Source organism: Puma concolor, chromosome B1 (assembly GCF_028749965.1).
Source record: "Puma concolor isolate L17-30 chromosome B1, mPumCon1.1.hap2, whole genome shotgun sequence".
NCBI lineage: Eukaryota > Metazoa > Chordata > Mammalia > Carnivora > Felidae > Puma > Puma concolor.
The window spans coordinates 136,681,894-136,696,822 of NC_141670.1; the positions used below are offsets into that span (position 1 = coordinate 136,681,894).

The 14,929-nt window shown below is 36.5% G+C and overlaps 1 protein-coding gene and 1 non-coding gene across 4 annotated transcripts in view; both read right to left on the reverse strand.

Annotated features, from left to right (window-relative positions):
* The window catches only part of ARHGAP24 (Rho GTPase activating protein 24), a 666,840-nt gene that overhangs the window by 419,312 nt on the left and 232,599 nt on the right, over positions 1-14,929 (reverse strand). For 2 of the 3 annotated variants that reach the window (XM_086704652.1, XM_086704650.1), the window contains exon 2: positions 3,906-4,105. In XM_086704652.1, coding sequence (XP_086560778.1) covers positions 3,906-4,085 — 180 coding nt within the window. In that variant the 5' untranslated portion in view covers positions 4,086-4,105. Of the gene's footprint in view, positions 1-3,905; positions 4,106-7,618; positions 7,753-14,929 lie in introns of those variants that run through there. The other variant, XM_086704651.1, reaches the window with a different exon arrangement.
* LOC112859166 (U6 spliceosomal RNA) lies at positions 13,046-13,152 on the reverse strand. The gene has a single exon (XR_003223477.2). It is a non-coding gene; the product is annotated as a U6 spliceosomal RNA (small nuclear RNA).

A 14,929-nucleotide genomic window follows, 5' to 3' on the forward strand; every position in this document is an offset into this window, starting at 1 on the left:
CCTGTCATTTCACAACCCTAACAATATGGAGTTATCTATAAATGTCTATTTTTGACTCTATGTCTTTCCTCTGCTCTGAGTTCCTTTCCTCCATTTATCTACCTGGAGAACTCCCACCAACCTTGTGCACCCTAGGTAAGGGTCACCTCTTGCTTTGTGCCACTTTCCTCAACTCTTCTGCACAGCATCATCACTCATTTCTTGGCATTAATTGTATATGTGTCTTCAGAACATCTAGTGTTTACATGATAGCCTGTCCCAATTATAATTTTGCATATCCGTTCCCCCCAACAGATGTGTAGTTTTTAATAGCAAGGATAATACAGAGTTTGACTCTCTTTATTGAAAATGGAAGAGAAGAAACTCAGTAAAAGTTTTGTTAAAATAAATTGAAAACCTTTGCCTGGGACAGGAGAAACACACATTTCAAGGGTGTTAATACTCTCATTTTAGAAATGCCTTTTAAGAGAGAGAAAAACAAATCCAGTTTAAGTTTATTGAACATTTTTAGCTGGTTACGAATACTTAAAAGGGTGAATTTTTCATTTCATTAGTGACGTTCCCTCCAGTAATAATGAAATAACCCTCATCAAACTATATGAAGGCCAAGGGCATTCCTATGCTTGAAAGCACCAATATTGAAAATAAACAACCAAGAAGTAGTTCTGATTGAAAGCAAATCTAAAGAAAAGTTAAGGATTTGTGAGCAGGCAAAAAGCAAAGCTGAAGGAACACTGGATCAAGAGCAAGAAAATCTGTTTTTGTTCCTCATCTGCCAGTCATTAACAATATCCCATGACCAATACAAACAACATATTACGCTCACATGCGCACACACACACACACACACACACACACACACACACACACTTCATCTGTAAAAGGGGGGCATTTATAACAACTAAATTTTTTCCAGTTTTAACATTTTTCAAGATGTTTAATTATTCTTCATTGAGGTGATTAATTCTTTAAAAAGATTTCTTTAATGTGATTTAAACTTTGTTGTTATGAAGTGATTATGATTTAATATATTACGTTCTGCTTTTGAGTTATGACTTTGATATATGTGGTTGAGACTAGTCAATATCACCATAACCCCTGGTACTCCCGTCCTTCCTCCTTATAGATAGATACCTTTTGTTGACTCACTAACTCATGAAAAATATGCCTCAGAACTTACAATGTGCCGGGCATTAAAGAAAACTACTTTTAAGTAAGGAATTGTCCATTCATAGGCAAATATATGGTCCTTTAAAATTACTAAGAGCCTTCTGATACAGAAATTGCCAGTTTTTAATCTGATTCTTTGTGTATGTATTTGAACATTAGTGTAAAAAATTTAAAAAGCACAAAGTCAAAATTCCTGATGCTTGAACTGCTATGAAAGATGATATATAATTAATAAGTCAAAGTTATTTACCCCAAAGTTTGACTTCTCTATTAACAAATGATATTTGTAAAGAAAAATTAAGAAACTTTTTTAAGGGAAATAATAGCCTATATTTGCTTTGTATAAGCATCAGTACTTTCTCATCAATACAACTCTCATTTGTTGATTTTAGTTATTATAAGCTTAAAAACATCAGTATTATAATGATATCAAAACACAACTTAGAAATATTATGAATTAAAGTGATTTTTATTTTGAGGCAGATTTTCATTTGAATTAATCAGAATGTTTTGCATTTTCTTATTTATATTTCCAATTTGTTAGCAAAATAACTACACTGCACTGAAGACCATCTGTGACTGTGTAGACCTTCTGGAAATTACACAGAGATATGACACAGCATAGCCAAGGCTGTATGATAATATCCTCTTTGAAGAGTTTAGGGCAGAGTTCCTCAAACTGGGGTTCCTCTGCATATTCTCTAACATCCTCCAGTTCTCAGATTTTAGAAACATTGAGCTTGAGCTTGATCCATTCTATCCCATGTTCATTGTTAGAAGGTCCACTAAGTTCACCAAAAAGTCAGAACATTTGTTTGATCTTCTTTCACATTTTCATTCACTCAACTCCTGAATCTTCTGCTCCCCTTATCCCCCATTTAGGTTCTGGATGCTGCATAATTAATCATTTAATCTGTACCCATTCTGGCCACACTATGCCAGGAATAAGACTCAGTGGGATAAAACATTGGCTCTTACTCATACTTCCATTTTATTTCATATCAAAGTCCCCATATTAGATCCTCCATATTCTGTTTTCTCACATTAACCTGATCCCTTTCTCTGAGTTTGATAAAAATTATTTTATTTTTTTTAATGTTTATTTATTTATTTTGAAAGAGAGAGGGCAGAGAGGGAGGGAGAAAGAATCCCAAGTAGGCTCTGGGATGTCAGCACAGAGCCTGATGCAGAGCTCAGTCTCACGAACCATGAAATCATGACTTGAGCTGGAACCAAGAGTCTAATGCTTAACTGACTGAGCCATCCAGGTGCCCCAATAAAGATGATTTTATATTCAAGACAATGCCATAATGTGAATACTATACAGTATAAAACAAGGTACAATGAGATAAGAACCCTGGAGAATAGGATAAGAGACAAAAGACTCTACTGCTTTATAAGCCTCTGATGTCCCTATGACCTTGGTCACATTGCTTCATATCACTACGCCACAATTTCTCCATCTGTAGTGATAATCCCCACATTCCACACTGGTTTGCTATGACAAATGCAATAACTGGTATGGAAATGCACTATAATATAAATATATCATATATTTATATATTATATTTTATATATTATATAAATTCTCTATAATGTAAATATTCTTATTTATTTTAAGTATATAATAATATATTATCATATATATATACGTATATATATATATGTATATATATATATATATATATACACACACACACACACACATACACAAAGTTTTCAGTCTAATTCCTGGCCCCGGTAAATAAATGCTTAAAATATAGTAGCAATTTTAAAACATGTTTATAGTATGTGCACTTGTTGCTATTTCTTATAATTAAACCAGACAAATGAAACCTTTGCAAAATTACAAGGTCTGAGAATATAAAATACTAAAGAGGAGCCCCAATCCAAATTAAGTTCTTGAACTTTAACACAAGAAAAATAGCTTCAAAAACATACTATTAGGGATCTTTATGTCATCTAATCCACAATATTTCTACCATTTATATATCCTATAGATATAAATGAAGGGAAAACACACAGGAGATACTTCAGTTTGTAGCTCCTTCCATCAATTGATGATCACAGCTAAGAAAGCTTATTGTAGCTACAGGAAGAGTTGGAGATTTTTCCTTTCTCTCATTGCAGCCTAGAGACTTGTGGCTGAGAAAATGATAAGTAAATAAGTAAATACAAGACCACTAAGGAACCACAAAAAGACACAGGAACTACCCCCAGAAGAGTATATTGTGTATGATGATTGGATGTATCAGCATTGTTCCATTTAGCACCATATCCATATTTTATGTGAGTGAAGGTGGAAGGAAGCTCCCAGGGAATTGATACTAAAGGTGTCTCAAAAATTACTGAAAGTCGTGTTTATAGTTTTCCTTCAATTCTGTGCTTTTAACTTATTTTTAAGAAAAGGAAAGTTGTTTTGGCTACCATATATATTGTCTAGCAGACGTTCATTAAAAATTCTTGTAAAGTAAATATGCCTGAAGGACTCAGGCATTCTGTTCCAGCTTAGTAAAAGTCAAAATTAATATTAGACAAGTATAATTTGCCTCTTGGCCTCAATTAGCAAGTTCATCATCTTAAACCAAAGTAAACAATGAGAAAAGGTATGAAAGATGCCAATGAACTGAAAGAGGAGGGAAATTGGGTTGACCTCAGACTCCATCAGTTTCTAACAAACCTTCTACTTCTTGGATTGCTTATGACCAGAGTGCTTTTTATTTTGTCCTACTTACCAAGGGCTTTGTTTCATCTTCATCTTTGAAATAGTAGAGCTGATCTCCCTTGAGCACAAACCAGCGAGTATGCCAAGTCTTGACAAAGCCTCCTTGCTTCCTCAGCCACCCACACTTCATGGCATTATTCCTCCCTTGGCCTTGTTGGGGGTTCTCGGTGGAGTCATTGTTCTCCTCCATTATCAAGCTGATGAACTTTCCTATTTAGCAAATGAAAGAAAGAAAGAAAGAAAGAAAGAAAGAAAGAAAGAAAGAAAGAAAGAAAGAAAGAAAGAAAGAAAGAAAGAAAGAAAGAAAGGAAGAATTAGGTATTCTGATATATTCAATTCCCTCTAAAATTACTTCCGTCCCTTAAAAAAAAAAGCAGGAAGAGTGAAAAACGCGTATCAACTCATTTGCCAGATTTCTAGAGGCAAACCACAGACCTGACAACAATACGCTTGGAGAAACCTTGGGGAAAGTTTATTGTATCTTCCTTTAAGGAACAAGTCAGCTGGGTGATAATATTCCTTTTTTCCTAAGTAGAACTAAAGAATGGGTAAGTTCTACAGGTAGTGTGTTAAGAAGCAAGTTTTGAAAATAAATGAAAACCCCAGCAAAAACACAATTCTCATGATAATGAGACTCTGTGTCTGGCGTGCACTGATTGTGTCCTGCTTATGCAGGCCTGTGATTATCTGAGCAAAAACTAGACCAACACATGTTAAAGTTTAAAGAGACTATTTTTAAAACCTCAATGGAAGACATTTGTTCTACATATGTGAAAATTTCTCAAGATGTATCTGTCCCCCATTCTCCCAAAGTATCCCCTTGAAGTTTCTTTGGCTGGTCAGGAATTAGTGCAGCTGAAAAATTCTAGGCGGAAAAAAAACCTGCTTGGACAGTTGAGTTTCCTTCAACTCCAGGAGTGGGTGGTACACTCCAGCTGCATGAGGAAGAACATTTCAAGGTTATGTGTGAAGGAGTATAGTGTCATACACATTCTACATGGCAAGAAAATGAGTTTATCGTGGAAGAAATATTAATCCACAGGTGAGAAGTTAACTACCACAGTAACAACAGAGGAGGTGGCTTTCTGGGAAAGCTGCGGACAAGTAGTCAAGAATATGACATTTTCCTATCCTAAAAGTGTCCTGAAAATTCTTGCTAATGTTTATTTCTAAGTACTTTTCTCAGGAAATGAAAAGTCCAGTCTTTACCCTGTGTCTTTGAGGAAGATGTAAGAATACAGATTAATTAATAAAACATGGAATATTCCTGTTTGGCATATTCATGTACAGACCTCTTTTTTCTGCTTGATTTCAGAAGACAAGTTGTCCTTCTGTGTAGCCTTTATTTTCACCACTAATTTTTCACTTGATTTGTATGTACAGAATCCTGGTTATAAATTCCATATAGTTTTCATTGTCAGTCTTTGGTCATTTACATTTCTTCCTTAAAGGTCTAGGGTCAAACTCCACATTGGGGCTCTAGGTTTTTTTGAATTTTGTCCTGCTATTCTGGTTGCAGGGATGAAGCAAAACTTTGGTTCTAATTCTTATTTTGATCATTTCAACCATCTTAGTAGTTTTGTCTCTTCCACTGGCATGCATTGCAATCTATCTCCATCTTTGCTTTTAAGCTTCAATGAGGTCGCTTAACTACCATCAGTCTCATTCAGTACCCACTTTTCCCTTTCTTATACTGAAATACCCTCTTCGTTAACAGCCCTCATCTCTGCAAAACATCTCAAAGCTTCCTTTGCTCTATAGGGCATTCCCATGAGAGAAGCCATTTAGTGCAGGAAACATTCTCCCATCTTGTGTGTGCCTGTGTGTGTGCAGACTGGATCACGCCTGATGTTTCATGTTTGTTATGCCCTTAGGACAGGAATTTTCACTTCTTTTTTCTTTCAGAGTACTTCAGCTAGTATAAAGAGCCAAGTAAACCTCATTCTAAATGAACAATAAATGCTGTAACATAATTTAGATAATAAGCATGCTTATTTAGACCACTCTAAATCATCTTTTTTGGCTTCCTAGTATTTAAACTGTTCACATCTACACACTTGCTATTTCATCATCATCCATTTATTCTTTGACCAAATATCTTAACTTATAAAGTTGAATAAGACCTTAAAACAAACATTCCAACATATGCACACACATGCAGACATACACAAATATTTCTAATTCATTGCACAAAACAAATTTTTTTCAGGCTCTTTTTTTTCCCTTTCATCTCATATTCATGTTTTCTATTAAACTTGAAAAATCCCTGCTAACATGCTTCAAGGTAGTTAGTAACCTACCATTAGTAACATAAAAAATACAAGCGCCTAATTCTGCCTTTGTCTACCATTAATATCTGAATAAAAAATGTGTGCATATTAGAACGTGGTTCATGATTCCCCTGCCTCAGTCTTTTATAAATCCAGTGAAATCAATAACAGTATCACCCACTGAACTCCTGGCTATCATATGTTTTCATGACTTCAGAATCATCAGAAAGTCTTTTAATAGTACTGGTTGTAACAATTCACTGAAACACGAATGAAAGCAGATTGTATCATATTCCAGAGAGAATAATACCATGACTCTTGTTGGATGAGTAAAATTAAGTTTTACTAAAGTAACCATGAGTTTTATAGAGAAGTTTTGATATTCTACAGAAATTAGAAGGTTCAAATTCTACGCTTCATCTTCAAAATGAGGATGCTGCATTGGATCATTTCTAACTATGGTCCCTGAGAAATTTCAGCACTCTGAAATCTACCGTCTCTGTAATTCCACAGGCATATAGACACCAGATATCATCAACACCTAGTACAATGTCTGACATATGGCGAAGTCAATCAATGTTTGCTGGGTTCATAAATTTTGTAATAGGTTTGGTGCTAGATATCTAAAAGTGAACATGATCGCCCCCTGAAATCTGATCCTGCCCAAAACCTGATCTTAATAAGTGGTACCGTGATACTCCCAGTTAAGGAAGGGAGGTAGAAAGAAAAGAAAAGAAAAGAAAAGAAAAGAAAAGAAAAGAAAAGAAAAGAAAAGAAAAGAAAAGAAAAGAAAAGAAAAGAAAAGAAAAGAAAAGAAAAGAAAAAGAAAAGTGATCATTTTTGATTCCTGACTTTTCCTCATCCTGAATTTCAGAAAATTATACACCTTCCCCAAATATTTCAGATCCATCCAATCGGCTCCATGTCCACTCCCACCCCGTGATCCAAGCCAACATTGTCTTTGATTAGGGGATTCTAATGGCTCTCTGAGTGGTCTCATTGTGTCCATTTTGAACCACAAATGCAAACATATGCTCACACATATTTCATTCTCCACAAAAAAGCCAAAATGAGCTTTTAAAAATTTAAATCAGCTAATGATTTTCTACTTTAAAATTTTTAATTGGCTCTCATTGTACTTATTTTACAATTTGCAGTCCTAACCATGACCTGTAAGGCTCTGAATCATTTGGTACCTGTTTACTAATTAATCTGATCCTATGCCACCTCCTCCTCATTTCTGCCACTCCAATTCACACGCGCGCGTATGCACACACACACATACACACACACAGGCTCTGATGCAAGCAACCACACGAGTTCTGGAAATACCCAAGCCCTTTTATGCCTTGAGTCTTGATACTTGCTGATCTCTGCCTATGCTACTCTGCCCCAATGCTCTTTACATGCCCGACCCCTTCTCATTCTTTAAGTCTCAGCTTTAAAAATTTACCCTTTTCAACAAACAGTAATCATCCAGGGCATCAGTTCTCCTGTTGTTATTCTCTACCACTGAACTCTGACCTTCATCTTCCTGAAACTTAACTAGGTTGTTATTTCTTTCGGTGTTTATTGCCGATCATCCTTCCAGGAGACCATAAGCTTCACAAGGTCAAGGACTTGCTTTTCCTCACTATAATACACCCAGTGTTTTTAAGAGTGCTTATTTGGTATCCAGGAAACAATTGTTGAATCAATGAATAAGCTATGTGACAACCACAATAGAATTCTTACAAATAATACTTTGGGGTTTTTTAATTACATGTAATGCCTTACAGAAGATTGTATACTTTAAGACTGTACACTGTGACTTTTTTCCATTGACATAAAAGACTTCAATTAGCATGAAAATTGTACTTAAACACAATGTCAAAATCATCAAACTAAAATGAACTTGAAACTGCCCTTCATGAAGAAATATAACATTCAAAATTTACACTTTTTAGCCTTGGCAGGAAATACATGCCATCAATTGTGGTTTAGCATGAAGAAAAATACAGTTTACTTAAATTCTCAGAGAATGATTTAACTGAATTTCCACTGGGAAAGTGCTTTCACTGTGGTCAGGACACAGTAGTTGGGTAGTACAGGAGATTACAAAATAGAACTATCAACTTCAGTGTTTAGCAAACCAATATAAAAATGACAACACAACAATACGATAAATAAATGGTTATTCAAACCAAAAAACAGAATTGAGAATTTAACTGATATTTTCATATCAATCTTAGGAAAAAGCCTTAGTGATGACTACTATACCATGATGGAGCTTAGAAAGTTCCCATCATGTAATGATGGAACAGTAGCTTTGAATTATTTTCCAGGAGTGGAAACTGGTTTGTGTATCATTTTTGCAATCACATGGGTTAGGAACCCAAAAGTATTACATGGTGCAGAGATGAAATTCACACTCCTAACAGACTTTTCCAGAAGTCAACAGCCACACACATAAGTATGCATATATGTGACTTCATGTAACAGAAAAAATATAAATAAGCACATAAACAAAGATGTGTATAATATGCCATATGCTATAAAGTTGCAGTGTGTGTGAATTTACCTACATGACTACACATATTCAGCAAACACAAGAGAATGACAAAGGAGGGAGCTAGAGAGAAAGGGGAGGGAGAGAGAACAACTTCAGTAGCATGACATTCCATGACACAGCCTCCATCACATTCAATGAACACATGCTCCCAGGTCAAAGTGGGAGGGGCATTCTTGCGGCCAGGGTCGGTGCCCTTGGCCCTCAATGGCGGCAAGTATTTCACTGTGCAAATGCGATCCCAGAGTTTCAGAGTACACACGACTTAACACCACATGGTGCCTCAACGCAAACAGCTACCCCAGTTGTTCAATCAAAGAACAACGATTTGTTCTATTGCTAGGGGAGAAAACAGAAATAAAACTGGCAGATTTGGGAAAATGCTGCAATTTGTGAGAGATTTATGCGACTTTCAAGAGTAATTTCATTCACATCAAACTGTCCTTTTTGGGGTTGACATTAGAACCTGACTCCTTTGCAAAATGAATGTGATTGCACTGTCTACCATATATAACCACAGATAGCCAATATTTATCTAAATTCTAAACTTTATTTTTTTAAAGCTGCTTTGTAGCTGTTGCTAACATGCTGGTTTGTCAAGAGGTAGTACATTTTATTGGGCTGTATATCTAAATGCTAGCATACGGCCATTCTATAGGTAATGGCTCACACGACAAGGATATACACACAGAATGAAATAGCATATGTGCATACATAAGTGCATGCATATCCATATGTGTGTGTGTGTGTGTGTGTGTGTGTGTGTGTGTGTGTGGCTATATATATACATTGTTATGTGTTATCTCTAGAGAAGAAAATCAAAAAAGGTAAAATATTTACCGACATTTTTCTCTCATTTTTAAAATATTAAATTCTATGCCACTAGAAGACATGTAAACATATTCCTGCAGACCTAACTTCGATGAAGCAAAGAAAATAAAAAAGCTCTGACATAGAATGTTCACTAAAAAACTTGATCATGGTATATGCCACAACCTATGAAGTTATCAATTTATTTCTATTTTTATTATTTCCCAGAATATTTCTTCAATAACTATAATTATCTACCTGATTTAGAACTTAAAACTTTTTAATATTCTAAATATTTAAATAATTTCAGACTTGGCATTTCTCTCTCTCTGTCTCTCTGTCTCTTTTTCTCTCTCTGAGCAGACACCAGGGAAAGACCATATGAGCGTGTAGTGAAAAAGTGGTCTTCAGCAAACCAGGAAGAGATTCTTACCAGAGCCTGACCATGCTGGCACCTTAATCTCAAACTTCCAGATTCCAGAACTGTGAGAAAATAAATTTCTGTTGTTTAAGCCACCCAATCAATGGTACTTTATTATGTTGGCCAGGGCAGATTAAGACAGTGTACATTTAGGAGCACCTGAGTGGCTCATTCAGTTAAGCTTCTAACTCTTGATTTTGGGTCAGGTCATGATCTCACAGTTTGGTTCATGAGTTCAAGCCCTCTGTTGGGCTCTGCACTGACAGCACAGAGCCTACTTGGGATTCCCTCTCTCTCTCTCTCTCTCTCTCTGTCTCTCTTTCAAAAAAAACAAATAAACTTTTTTAAAAAGACAGTGTAGGGGTACCTGTGTGGCTCAGTCAGTTAAGCCTCTGACTTTGGCTCAGGTCATGATTTCACGCTTTGTGAGTTCGAACCCCGCATTGGACTCTATGCTGACAGCGCAGAGCCTGGAGCCCGCTTCCAGTTCTGTGTCTCCCTCTCTCTCTGCCCCTCCCCTACTCATGCTCTCTTTCTCTCCCTCTCTCTCTCCCTCTCTCTCTGTCTCTCAAAAATAAATAAACATTAACAAATTTTTAAAAACACAATGTATATATGTAAAATGTAAATTATATGTATAAGAAAAACTTTAAAGAATTAAATCTTAGCAGCTTGTTGTGAGGTAAGTGAGGTAACCGCTAATGAAAGGGAACTAGTGAGGGAAAAATAGTTTACTCTCTGTCCCTCACTCTTCACCACACCACCTCTTCACTTGAAGAATGAATCAAACTGTGGTGCCTATAAGGGAATTGGCACACTAAACCCAAGAATGCAGGGGATCTAGTGTAGATAGTTTTAGCTCCAAGATAAATTCCAGGAACCTAAATCTGTTCCTAGGAAGCAATTTCTTCAAACAGTCTTGAGTCTTCACAAATGGTTGTCCTCACTGCCTGGACTTCATGGCTAACCTTTATCCATCCTTCAGTCCTCTACAAAGGCTTCCCTGCAGACACTACCATCCCCGATCTGGACATTCCCCTTCCATGGGTTCCAATATCACTGGGAACAAACTTTCTCACATGTGGGCCATATGCTTACTACTTTTCAGTCTTTTACACTGTAACCCATTGTAGATATGGGCTCCCTGAAACCCCCAGACTAACTGCATATACTGAGTACTCAAAGGTTTATTGAATAAATGTAAATAAATGAAGGATTATATAAATGGACAAAAACATCCGTCTTTGGAGAGTACTAGAATGGGCCCCAGAGACCTCAAGGTTCCCCAGAGTACAGTGCAAAAATCCTAAAACATTTCATGTTTACTAAACACCAGTACAAAGACTTCAGTCCAAATTCTTCCATCTAAATCTAACCCTTTAAGCTTTTAGTAGCTTAAAGCTAAACTGAACTTCAGAAGCTATTGAGCAAAGAAAACTTTCATTTGTATCACTGGATGCTACCCTTAATCATAAATTGAGTTAAAATAAAGAAACATTGCTTCTTCAGATTCATGAGTTTATGTGTATAGAAGACAGAGAAATTTAATAAACTACGACAGTTATGAACATGAAGTTTAAAACAGTTACTGGGGGGCGCCTGGGGGGCTCAGTCAGTTGGGCATCTGACTTTGGCTCAGGTCATGATCTCACACTTCATGAGTTCGAGCCCTGCGTCAGGCTCCATGCTGACACCTTGGAGCCTGGAGCCTGCTTCAGATTCTGTGTCTCCCTCTCTCTTTGCCCCTCCCCAACTTGTGTTCTGTTTCTCAAAAATGAGTCAACGTTAAAAACATTTTTTAAACATTCACTGGAAGAGCATACCTGAGGGAACTTTAATAGTAATAATTTTGTAAATGTGCAGTTATTTTCCTGAGGAAACACTAAACATATTTTTCCTTGATTCATTTGAAATTAAATTGTCCAAAACATCAGAGAATAGAAAATTATGTACATATTGGGATGCAACAGAAATATCCATCCACATTTTATATTTTAAGCTTCAATATTTCCATATTCATTTGGTAAGAAACCAAAATGATTTAATAGGATGAACCATTAAAAAAACATTTTAAGTATTTCTTTTCTTTTCATTGTATGTCTCATGTTTCATACTCCATAGAGAGAATCTGCTCACTCTTAAGGAGGTTTTAAATTAGATAGGGAGTAAAGTATTTTTGTATATACTTAGATGTGTTCCCCACCACCACATCACTATTTGAGGGATAAATGAAGAAGAAAATCATTGGAATTCCCAATGTTGATAACCTGAGTAGAAACAAAAATCAAATCAAAACAAATATTTTATCATCAATGGGATTAAGAGAGAAATGACATATCTGGCACTTGAAGAAATTGCCACTCTTCAAGCTCATGGAAGACATTATTAACTAATCCCAGTGCTCTTCCCTATGGAACCTACAATCACCCCCCAGAGGCCTTCTCAATACAACCCTGTGGATAGTCACAACCAATCAATCATTCATGAAAGGGAGAAGGGGTGTCTTTATTACTTCAATTCTATAAACAAACCAAGAACTGAAGGTATCCCTCTAACATAAAATAGAAATTCAGGTGCTTTATAAGAGAGAATGACATTTGAAATTTTTTTTTAATGTTTATTTATTTTTAAGAAAGGGAGCAGTAGCAGGGGGAGGGGCAGAGAGAGACAGAGACACAGAATCCGAAGCAGACTCCAGGCTGAGAGCTGTCAGCCCAGAGCCCAATGTGGGCGGGGCTTGAACTCATGAACTGTGAGATCATGACCTGAGCCAAAGTCAGACACCCAACCGACTGAGCCAACAGAGAATGACATTTGAAATGGGAAAAGAAGAGAAAGCCAACTTCTTCTACCTTCTTTTTTTTCAATTGAGGTATAATTGACATAACGTTATATTAGTCTTAGGTGTACAATGTAATGATTCAATATTCATATATACTCCAAAATAATCACCACAGCAAGTCCAGTTAACATCCATCACCATGTCAGTTACAAAAAATGTGTTTCTTTTTTGATGAGAACTATCAGAATCCAAACTCCTAGCTATTTTTAAATATGCAATGCAGTATTATGAACTATGGTCACCATGCTGTACATTACATAAAAACATGGAACATGTCATGAATTTGTATGTCTATCTTCGCACAGAGACCATGTTATCTTCTCTGTATTGCCCCAATATTAGTATATGTACTCCCGAAGCAAACATAGAAATCAACCTTTTTTAATGGAAAGACCTAATAGCTCACAGAGAGCTCTAACACAGCAACTATTGTATCATATGGCCACAAAGAATGAAGAAAACAGATCTTAAGTAGGGAAAAGGTAATAGAAGTGGATGTTCCTATTTTATATTAATTATTCCAATCTATGACTAGACCTTTAAAAATAGGATCAGAAAGCTTCTTTTATAAACATCTCAATTTTTAAGCTTTTGTGATTCCCTTCCCTCCCTCGCTCATAGCTTATTAGTAAAACTTTGTTTTGGAAAGCTGTCTCAAAGGAACAAAGAGGTTGTCCACACCTAACTCTGAAAAGTAATGCGGGAACAATGGCAGCAATGAAGGAGGGCTTTTGTACACAGTGGGAAGAATGGGAAGAGCCAGGCCAAAGCAAGTGGAATGTTGAGCAAGATAGTCAGGCTTAGGGGCAGGGGTGCGGGGAGGGTACTTTCTCAGCTGGGTCCTCTCCACAATCGGGAAATAACTTCAGGATTTATCATTTATAAAGCTCCTCCATCTCTGTCTCCTGATGGTCACCTTTTTAAGCTTAGATAAAAGCTTGTATAAAATACTACTTTTAATGTCAGATTCCTTTCTGTAGTGAGTCCAACCCCAAAAAATCAGATATGTTGTCGATTATATTATCATTTCAAGGGTCTCTAAGGCGCCAGCTTTTTATTCAACCACACTTCAAAGAAAATACTTTAACAAGTAGGTAACTTTGGCTGAGATAGTCATTTGTCTGCAAGGAAGTCTCAGGTTTTCTTCAAGTGCAAGCCTTGCGGTACTTAATGATTTCCAATCAGGACCGTTTCTCCTTTGTCAATTAATCCTGTGGGGTGAACATCATCAGCCTTGCTTTATAAGCTCTGGAAAATTACTAGGTACTCTGAGTATATAAATCTTGTCCTAATCACTGAACCACAGTTGCTTTCCCAATGGTTTATTACACTGAAGTACTGACAATACAATTTTTTCATTAGAATTTGAAGAAAGTGGACGGATGTCACCATGAAAAAAAATCTCACTGCTCTTCTACTTAATCCAGACTCATTCACATTATGATGGACTTTGATGTGTTAAACTTTGATCTTGGATGAGGTATCATTATTCTCATATAATCTGAACACATTTTAGTTCTTCAAAATATCTAATTAATTTACACTCTAGTTTGAAACTTAGCTTTACCACACCTGAATATTGTAATTAGCAGTTCAGTGAAAATAACTAAATCCTAAACATAAAAAGCCATTTAAAAAAAATAGGAAGCTGGTGTGGATCAGCAAAAAAAAAAAAAAAAAAAAAAAAAAGGAGGTTAGAGTGGGAGAGAGGGCCAAAGCATAAGAGACTCTTAAAAACTGAGAACAAACTGAGGGTTGGTTGATGGGGGTGGGAGGGAGGGGAGAGGAGGTGATGGGCATTGAAGAGGGCATCTTTTGGTATGAGCACTGGGTGTTGTATGGAAACTAATTTGACAATAAATTTCATATATTAAAAAAAATAGGAAGCATGGCAGGACATATGTTATTTGGAACATCCTGAAGCCTATTTTGGGGAAATGTCTCTCCCTCATGCCATGTTGTTTCAGTCTGTAGTACCATCCCACTGCCACCGGGTGTGCCTGGATATGATTATACAGACTTCCTAAGCTCTCCAAAAACAGTGACCAGCCCAGGGAGTGGGCACGTGACTGAAGCAGTGCCAAGTGGAGTCCTTCCTCAGGACAGTTATAGAGAAACTGGAAGGATGAGCATGCGAGGCCAA